This window comes from Buceros rhinoceros, unplaced genomic scaffold (genome assembly GCF_000710305.1).
Source record: "Buceros rhinoceros silvestris isolate BGI_N320 unplaced genomic scaffold, ASM71030v1 scaffold2648, whole genome shotgun sequence".
Classification (NCBI taxonomy): domain Eukaryota; kingdom Metazoa; phylum Chordata; class Aves; order Bucerotiformes; family Bucerotidae; genus Buceros; species Buceros rhinoceros.
In genome coordinates, this window is record NW_010427305.1 from 37,466 (window position 1) to 47,138 (window position 9,673).

The window sequence follows — 9,673 nt, forward strand, 5'->3', positions numbered from 1 at the left end:
AAGGGGAAGATGGTGGTTGCGGAGGTGGGGCAGAGCCTGGCGCAGGCTGCCCCGAGAGGTGGGAGCAGCCCCATGGCTGGCCCCATGGCAGGTCAGGTTGGCCCTTGGGGCTCTGAGCCCCCTGCTCTGGGTGCAGATGTCCCTGCTCCCTGCAGGGGTTGGACTGGGGGAGCTTGGAAGGTCCCTTCAACCCAAACCAGTCTGGGGTTCTACGATACACTGAGATCGAGTGTTTTTGTTGAACCTTTTGCTCTTTGTGTTGCAGATAACCTTAACTCCAGATCAATCCCTTCTGCGTGTAGTGGCTCAAAGCAACCTGACTGGAACAGTGGAAGGAGTATTTTCCCAATTTCCTGATATTTTACTGGATGCTGCCATAGTCAGAAAATACTTGAACACAGAAACATTTTACTGGAGGTTACCAGAGCAGTTTCAGGGTGACCAGGTAAGATCCTTACATAATTACGATGCTTTGTAGATAAAGTGACTATTAACCAACAAAGAACTTATCTTGCTAACATTTTTCTGCATTAGTTATATTCTTGTAAGTAAGAATTCTATAAATATTCAGAGATTGAACTTACAGCAAGCACAAACATAAACCTTCCATAATGAGATTTTTCTTTGCCCTGTGAATTGGTAAAACCCATATTTAACCACCATGTTACTCTTCAGAAGTCATGTGGGGGGAAGAGTGATATATTCAATTTTTCTTGTTGCTAGATTCAGTGTATAGATCATGGAATCCCTTTTCCTTAGGGATTAGATGAAAATTGAGTGCCTGCCTTGAAAGGGCCTAAAAGAAGAAACTGAGGCTGCTTTTTAGAAACACACATTTAACCCTGGGGCAAAAACTGCTGAGTTTCAGTCAATTTTCATGTTTTATTGCCAATTCTTCAAATAACTGACAGTTTTGGTTAAAAATATTTTCAGCTAGTAGTTCTAACCTCGGAATAAATAAAAGTGCTTGTTTTTATCCAAACAGCTCATGGCCTATGGTGGGAAGCTGAGATACACCGTTGCTTTTTATGCTTTGGATGGCTTTGGCACCTCAAATTTTGAGCCACAGATCCTAATGAAAGGAGGTCACACCAGCAAGCTGGTCATCTACGTCGACAGCCCTTCTCCAGAGAACGGAGTGAGAACCGGTGAGGAGGTAGAAATGAAGGAGGTGAGTGAAACCGTCAGTGTGGAAGCGCTTCCCTTCTAAAAACACTCAAGGAGGAGCAGAGCGTTGTTCGAGAGTAGGAATTAGAGCTCGTGGAAGTGAGCTTTACCGCTCGTGGTTTTGACAGCTTGTGTTGTTTCACCAGGATTCTTGGAAGTACTTCAACTCCGTGTCCGACGAGCCTGTCCTGCGTTCTGACTTCATGTCCGTGCTGAGCAATGTCGAATACATCCTCATCAAGGCAGCTTATGGCCAAGGCTTGCAGCAGAGCCGGTAAAGCCATCTCTTGTTGCGGTTACCGACTGCATTGCCTGTAACCGAACCGAGAAATAGTCCCAGCTGAGCAATGCCGTGAAGATTTAGCTCCAATTTTTTGGAGTTAAATTTTTTTTTCCTGTTTGACTCTTGTTCTCCCTCTGATAAGAAAACACTTATGACCTTTAATGGCAGCAGAATCCCTGCTTCAATTGTTCTGTGAAACTCTGAACATCTCTGCTGTGTACTGGGATAGAAAAACCTGTGAAGAAGCAAAGTCGTATAGGACAGTGCTGCAGGATGGACAATATAGTTAGATGTTTCCTGAATTATTTCTTTCCCATCTTGTTTTTATGGGTATTGAATTTTTTCCCGATTTCAGTGGGGTTTTTTTTCAATTGAAAGACATGGCTTCTTGGGTTTGTACCAATCTCAGTCTGATCCTGTAGCTTTATGCACTCTGGGCAGTGGGAGTAAAATACTCCAGCCTCAGAACGGCAGCGTTTTACTGCCCTTCTGAACAGAACCAGGTTACTAAGGAGAGGGAGGAGATGGGATTCGTTTGTAGGTCCTGAAATCCCATAAGTAAAGAATCTTCAGATTTTATTGAGATTTTTGCATGGGGAAAAGGGGGCCGTGGGAGATTACGTATGGTAGCCCTTGAAGCACAGAAGTGTTTTGGATCTCAGTTTTGGTGCCACAACTTCTCTAGATGTTCACGCTCTCTTCTGCATATGTCTCGTAGAATTGCAAACATCTCAATGGAAGTTGCAGTGAAGTTTGAAGAAATGCATCTGGGCAGAGCTCGAGCTCATCTTGTGGAGCAGTGTCGGTGTCCTGCTGGTTATACTGGCTTGTCCTGTCAGGTACAGAATCCTTCAATCCTTTTTGTCTCTAATAATGAGATGATAAAAAGTTACTTAAAGGGCTTTTGGAAGTCTTTGTAACTGTTGGTAGCTGTGAGCACATGTGTGGGTATATATATTGAATTTTACTCTGCTTTCAGAGCTGTGCTCCGGGATACTACAGGAGGAAACACACAGAACTTGGTGTAAAAGAGCCTCACGCTTTCACGGCACCTTGTGTGCCCTGTCAGTGCAACAACCACAGTGACGCCTGTGATCCCGAAACTGGAAGGTGCTTGGTAGGTACAACTCGTACGTGTTTCTGCTGGTTCCTCCTGCGTGTACAGTGGCAGTAACGTGTGATGGGAGTTTCTAGGAGGATTATATGGCTGTTCCATGTGGATGAAGGATCATTTCCCCCCAGCTCTGGAAAAAGGAAAAGCTGAGTACTCCTTCCCTTACTATTCCCACTTGCTGTGGACAAATTAAGTGTCTGTGGTTCTGAACTGTGGGTGGTCCTTGGTTTCCAGCAGTCAAATGCATTTACTAAAACATTGAAATGTATAAATGTATATTTTTAATCCAGATATCCTGTTTAATTTTTCCATCAGGTGCCTTTTTTTTTGAGGGTTTTCTGCTTTGTACTGTGATTTCTGGCCTGAATTGGATCAATAGAAGCAGAAATATATAAACTTTAATGGAAATTCAGAGCAGAAATGAGGTCAGCCTGCCTGAGGGGGCATTCACATGAGAAAACGTGCTGCCACTCTGTTTATGTTTGCCTAAAAGGTTCCTCCACTCAGAACACGTTTAGAGATGATTGGAAACTGTGTACAGTTATTGACTGGGGGAAGATAAAGTTCCTCTCATTGTTGTTTGTTGTTTTAAACTGCTGGAACTCCTTTATGTGTCTCAGAACTGCAGGGATAACACAGTTGGTGATTACTGCGGTGCTTGTGCCCCAGGCTACTACGGGAAAGTCCTTGGATCTGTCAGCGACTGCTCTCGGTGTGCCTGTCCCAGAGCCAACCCTGTCAGGTAACCAGCGTTTCCAGTCAGAAAGATCAACTGCTAAATAACTCCGTGTTTTCTCTGAGAGTAGATCAGCCGTGTAGAATGTTTTCTAGATAACGGAGTAAGCTGCTCTGTGTGTTTTGTTTCAAATGTGGGTCTCTCTCTTCGCTCAAAACAACGCTTTTCTCTTTACAAAGCTTCAGGCTGTCTGCAGTCAATGCAGGCACTTTTCACGAGGGGAAGAACAAGTCCTCCTTTGTCTGGATTTTATACATCTGTTTGTTTGGTAGAGGAGCAGTTAACTGCATTATTTTGCAAATCAAAACGCTGTGCAGCCTGGTTTTTCTCCAGAAGCTTGAAAAGCTCTTGGATAACTGAATCAGAATAAGAGTCCAGCAGCTCTGAGGTCCTGCTGCACGTCCCAGCTGGGTACATCCTGTAGCTGTGTCATGCAGCATCACTTTTAAAAGGGAGGCCGAGAGGTGCTTTAGTATGTTATACAGTGACGGAGTCGGTTTGGGAAGGCAAACTTCTTCAGAAACAGATAATTTGAAGTACAAATTTAGAGCAGTGCAGCAGACTGAGCAGAGGATGCTGTTGCTTGCGATGGTTAACCCAAGGCTGAAGCGTCCTCTCCTTGTATGGTCTTCCGTTCACCCACCAGCAGGTGTTTGTCTATCCTTCCTCCAGCTTCAGCCCCACTTGTGTCCTGAAAGGCGCTCAGGATTACCACTGTGACGCTTGTCTCCCAGGGTATGAAGGACAGTACTGCGAAAGGTGAGTTACACGTGATGTCCCCACGTACCCCCAGCTCCCCAGGACAGTTTGATTCATGTGAGCCATGTTTGTTCTCGGCATTGATTATTCAGAGCTCATCAATATGTGAGTGAGTTCTCAAGGACTTGGAATGATTGTTCATCACTGTTACGAAGCCATTAACGAAAAGCCTAGCAGTGATTCTCCAAGACAGCATCTGATTTCACATCGACCATCCCCTGATGCTCAGTGTCCTGTTGCTCCCTGCGTAGGTGCTCCCTTGGCTATTACGGTGACCCACAGCTCGTCGGTGGCATCTGCCAGCCGTGTCGGTGCAACCCCAGCGGCTCGGTCGATGTTCACTGTGATCGTGCCACTGGCCAGTGCCGCTGTAAGCATGGCGTGACAGGACAGCTCTGCGAGGAGTGCGAACCCAGGCATCTTCTTGTGGAAGACGAGTGTGTTTGTAGGTGCTTTTGAAATTGCTTACTTTCCCAGTGGGCTTTACTCTGTTCCACTGATGTTTCTGTGCACTTGATTATCCCTTGAATCTTTTCATGATGTCAGGCCCTATTCTTTATATGAAGGGAAAAAAAATCTTAATTTACTATCGCTGTGAAACAGGGGGTTGGACTAGATAATCTCCTGAGGTCCCTTCCAACCTCAACCACTCTGTAAAGACAGAGGAAACAGCAGAGATCATACCATTGGAGAAGCATTAACCCAAAAATGGCTTATTTAGTGTTACAGACCAGTTTAAGAAAAGGTATTTTTGATACTTTCTTCCCATGTGTAACATACCTATACTTGAAAATGTTGAGTTCCTTTGGATGTGAGGTTGCTGTAATAGTTTTCCCAGTGTGTAGGCATTCTCCACCAAGAATTAGCTGTATTCCATCAATAATTAGTCCAGTAGTTCCTTACGAGAGGGTGGATAGCAGGACGACGCAGTACAATAATCTGTACAATGAATTGGGATTTAGGGGTCAGATTTTGTTTTGCATAAGTGAAAAAAAAACCCCAAACCCCAAGGAATAAATGGAATTACACCACAATAGACTCAACCATAATTGACAAATACTGTGTAAATCAAAATTAATTTCAATATTTGGTGGCTCCTTTCTAACATGAATATTTCTTCCTCTTAAAATGGTTTGTTTAGCTTGTGATGACAACTGCACAGGAGTTCTGTTAGACAGTTTGGATGAGCTCAGCAAGGCCCTGCTGTCAGTGAATGTCACTGGTGTTGCCCGGTTGCCCTACGGGATACTGTCAGAGTTGGAAAACGCGACAAAACGTCTGAAGGTAAAACGAACGCGTGGATAGTAGAAGTACTGGATGCTGAAGCGTTCTACCTGGCTCGTGTCCTGAGCTGGAGGACACTTGCAGGCTGCCTGAGGCAAACTGTCCTTCCAGCTCCTCTTCCCCTTAAACATGATGTGAAATACCACGTTTCGTGGTTTTAAAAGGTCATCTGTTCTTGCTGAGGATTAAGTTCACGTGGCCTCTGCACAACGCCAGGTAAACAGAATCCTCCCTACTCCACGAGCACTACGATGTGTACGTGTATTGATAAGAGTCTGCTCAGCAGTAAGTCAAGCCAGGCAAGCTCCAAGACAGGAACGCACATCCCAGCCGAAACAAAACAGTGTGACCCTTCTTGGGCTGCTGAACTCGGCAATTTAAGAGTCTGCATTAAAATTACCTCTGTTTAAGTTGTCAGGCAGGCTGAATTCCAATCCATGCACCTCAATGTAAAGAATTACAGTATCTGAAGGAAAACTTGATTAAATTACATGTTTATGCTTGGGTGGAGAAACTTGAATTAGAAAACTTCAATTCTAAAAGTCAAATCGTATGTAAATATAAAAGCAGCTTAAGCTTTTCCTTCATTACATGCACTTTTTAATATTAAAATGAAATCGAAGCCAGCTGTCACTCTCTTGGGATGCTGAGTGTGGTGATACAAACCCTACTGTGACTGATGGAATTCTCTACTCAAAACCTCCTGCTTTCCTCCTCCTGACACACCGAGTCACTCTGCCCCATTCTGGGCTTTTAAGGAAACTTTGCTGTGCTTCATCCCAGGAGGCTCAAGAGCTTCAGCTTCTCTTTCCCTTTCACTTACTCTTTCCTCGTGCTGAGGAAGAGACTGAAATCTCCATTTGACACGAGGCTGTTGGACACTCCTGTGCATTACTACTTGAAAAATGGGGCAGAAGGATACTTACCGTGGGATTTACAGTGGCTGGCTCTGAAACACAGGCAGTCTAAAAATAACCTTTCCCAGAGCTGCTCATTTTGTAAGAGATGCCTTTAAGGTTCTTTGCATCCGTAGAGAGGGGTATTGTGTTGCCGGCCTTGGCGGTATCCAATCCGATACAGTTGGGTACAATGGCCTATTTATTGCTGTGGAGAGCAGCTCTGAGGTGACCTTGAAGCCAACTGCAGCCGATTACTCTCTCTTATTGGTGAGGAGAGCCACGGGCTGTTCATTGTGTCTGGAGGGCCCAAATCCGGGGCTGGATGGAATGTGTAATCTGCTGGGCATTGGCACTGCTCAAAGGAGCTTGTTTGGGCAGCACAGGCTGGCATCAGGAAAGCAGAAACTGGGCTCCCCTCGTACTCCTCGATTGGCAGCACGATGTGGCTGGATCCTTGTTTCCGTATTTAGAGAAATGACACACTTTGCATGGACTGTGTGGATGTAATTATGTCATCTGGTGCAAATCAGTCGTTTAAAACGTAAATAATCTAAACAGCATGCGATGGTTGGTTTCTCTCCAGACTTCTCTGGGCACACAACAATCTTTAAATTACAATGTGCTGTTTCTTCTTGTTTCTTACAGGGGTCTCTGGCCCCTAGAGCAGATCGAGCTGCCTCGTTAGCTACAGCGAAAGGAAGTCTTCAGAGTTTGTTAGGGGGAGTCGCTCAGCTGCAGGAAGAGGTGGGTGCTGGCTGCTCCATGCTTAGCCTTTGTGGGGAAATCCTTTGAGGTTTCAGAGCACGGTACAGAAATGCCAGATTGCTGTTTAGAACTGATTTTGTATCGATAGAAAGGGTTCAGTCCCTTCTGCAGTCGGAGGAGGGGAGTTAGCGTGTGGGAGATTCTTATGGCTTCAGTTTAAAGAATAGAAGCTTGTGCTCCTGTGACCATCTAAGGCCCTAGAACCGGGGAAAGGGAGATGCTTCCTTCTCCCTGGTTTTAACACGTGAAGCTTACTCAAAATTAAGTCTTTGATACCTACACTACTGTGTTTCAGATGACTGCAGCAGAAATCAATCTGAAAATCCACATGAAAAGCAGACAGAATTGTATTCTTTAGTTGGCTTTAACACAGAAGTTGTAGGTAGAGAACTGCCAATAGTACTTCAGCCATTAGATCTCATTTGCTGACCACAGGTCCCTATAATTTTCTGACCACTTACATCTAAGTGCTTGCACTACGTGTTGCTAATGCTAATAGTGATGGATCCAAAAGAGTGATTTTTCTTAAGGTACAGCAGTTGTAGTTAAAAAAATAATCTCTATTCTGTTCAAGAAATAGTTTTGGTATTAGGGTCTTACTGATGATGGAAATAATTGAATACACAATTCTTCACTGGTATCAGAGGCTGGAACTCTCAATATACTTTCAGTATAATTAAGGCAACTGCAAGCCTGGAAGCGTCAGAGATTTGAATCAGCTAGGTCTATCTTATCAAGGAACCATTGTCTCCTCTCAGTGGTCTCAATATTGGGGGGAAAAAAAAAGTGTGAAACCCGTGGGCCAATGTCACGAGTTAATCAGTGGTTTTGGAGAACTGTCAAAGGTTATCTCTGATTTTATTCTAGTCGTCCAGATTGTTGAAAAAGGCCTGGCAGCTTAACACAATGACTCAGGAAACCAGGAATAAGAGTCAAGAACTGACTGGCTTTATTGACACAGTACTTACCTCCGTCAAAGGTATCATCCTGCTTTTCAGATACTTCCTCTTCGTTTCAGAATTTAGGAGGGTATTTCCTTCAGCTCTTGCAGAACTATGGGAAGTGCTGCACTTCGCACAGGGGGTTCACGTAGATTCTTTATTTAATGGTGTGACTAAAGTGTTTACTCTCCTTAGTGCTGGCTGACCTTGCCATGTCGCTCAATGAAACACTGGGCCTGGATCTCCCGTTGTCGAACGCCACATCTCAGAGCCTGCAGGATGATATTTCTGCCCTTCTGGACGCAATGCGCAAGAAAGCTGTCGTTCAACAGCACCGTGATGCCACCAGTGGCCTGAAGTAAGTCTGGTCCACTGAAAACTGTTTGGCATCTGTCTGAACTCGACAGTGCTGCTCTTTGGGGAGAGATCCGGAGAAATGTTGTGCTGTGGTGAGAGGCAGTGTGAGGGGTGACGAGCCCAGGTGGAGCTATATGAGCTCTGAATTTGGAGTCAGGTGATTTGAAGATAGTTGGGCATCCCATGATACTAATATAGCCAAAGCCTGTTCCTTTGGATCCGATACAAAAGTCATTTGCAGTAAGTGGAAAGACTCGCTGGTTTCACATCTGGCCGTAATACACGTCTCCTTGTTGCTTTTGGCTTGGAGATGTCCTAGATCTGTCTCACAGTCAATCGCAAGCCCAAGACATGTCAGGTCTGCTGAAGGACTTGCCGATTTATTGTCACTGGAATCTGTATCGTGTAGATCTGCAAGTGATTGAAGACGTGTGTTTCAGCGTTCTGAGCTGCTGGGCAGGGTTGTATTCCATCACACCGGTTTGCCCCCTTTTAAAGGCTGTTACAGATTATCAGGGCCTATCGCCGGACTTGGCAATGTAAAACATTGACTCTTCCAACAGTCAGCAAAATTTTTATTTCAGCTTTCGGCATTGCCCCAGCCCCAAAAGCAGTCAGGTTGTTAACATTGGCTTCAAGGGACAAAGAGTTAGACCAGAGTGGAATAGTCTGAAAATCTGACTTTTATCAAGTGCTTCGTATCCTGCCCGATCCAATGTTTGTGGTGGTAGCACATCTGATTTTGCTCAACAGCCTCCTGTGCTCGTTCTTCTGCTGAGTATTGACTTGTATAGAAGCTAAATGGACTAGAAATGTACCATTCGTTCTTATATTTATTAGGAACTTCCAATAGCTTTTCTTAGCACTTTACAGAAATGTCCCAAAACATCCTGTTGCGTAGTAACAATGTTCTGACTCTCAGCATCAGCTTTCGAGTAGTAAATCAACTTTCTCAATTATCTGCTGAAATTTCTGAAAGTTCTCTGCTAAGTGTCCTCTGGCAGATCAAAGAGGAGGGTTAATAAGATTTCTAAGTTTGTTTGCTCTGCAGGATTCATCAGGCAGGGCAGCTGTAAATTCCAAACTGCTTTAAAGCAGCAGCTTGCCAGCCGCGTTGTCAGGGAGCAGAAGTTACCCCATGGCTCGCAGTGGGCTGAGCTTAAGCAGCGCTCGTAGCTGAGGGCTCTGCAAAGCCAAGTTCCCAAGCAATGCGGAATATAACCTTTTGACTCCACACTGATGGAGAAGCCGTTGCTGTCTTGCAAAGTACTGCCCTTCTAGTAACTTGCTGCAGGCTTTGGTTTCTGAGCGAAAGGGCTCTGAATTATTTAGGGAATAGAGGCAAAAGCACCTCTGCTCTTCAGCAGG

General features: G+C 44.8%; 1 protein-coding gene across 1 annotated transcript in view; it reads left to right on the top strand.

The window, feature by feature from the left end:
- The window catches only part of LAMA1 (laminin, alpha 1), a 64,235-nt gene that overhangs the window by 30,238 nt on the left and 24,324 nt on the right, over positions 1-9,673 (top strand). The window contains exons 24-35 of the mRNA XM_010141828.1: positions 266-445; positions 986-1,171; positions 1,314-1,441; positions 2,169-2,289; positions 2,430-2,567; positions 3,185-3,306; positions 3,973-4,059; positions 4,311-4,504; positions 5,201-5,343; positions 6,888-6,986; positions 7,875-7,986; positions 8,144-8,306. Coding sequence (XP_010140130.1) covers positions 266-445; positions 986-1,171; positions 1,314-1,441; positions 2,169-2,289; positions 2,430-2,567; positions 3,185-3,306; positions 3,973-4,059; positions 4,311-4,504; positions 5,201-5,343; positions 6,888-6,986; positions 7,875-7,986; positions 8,144-8,306 — 1,673 coding nt within the window. The remainder of the gene's footprint in view (positions 1-265; positions 446-985; positions 1,172-1,313; positions 1,442-2,168; positions 2,290-2,429; positions 2,568-3,184; positions 3,307-3,972; positions 4,060-4,310; positions 4,505-5,200; positions 5,344-6,887; positions 6,987-7,874; positions 7,987-8,143; positions 8,307-9,673) is intronic.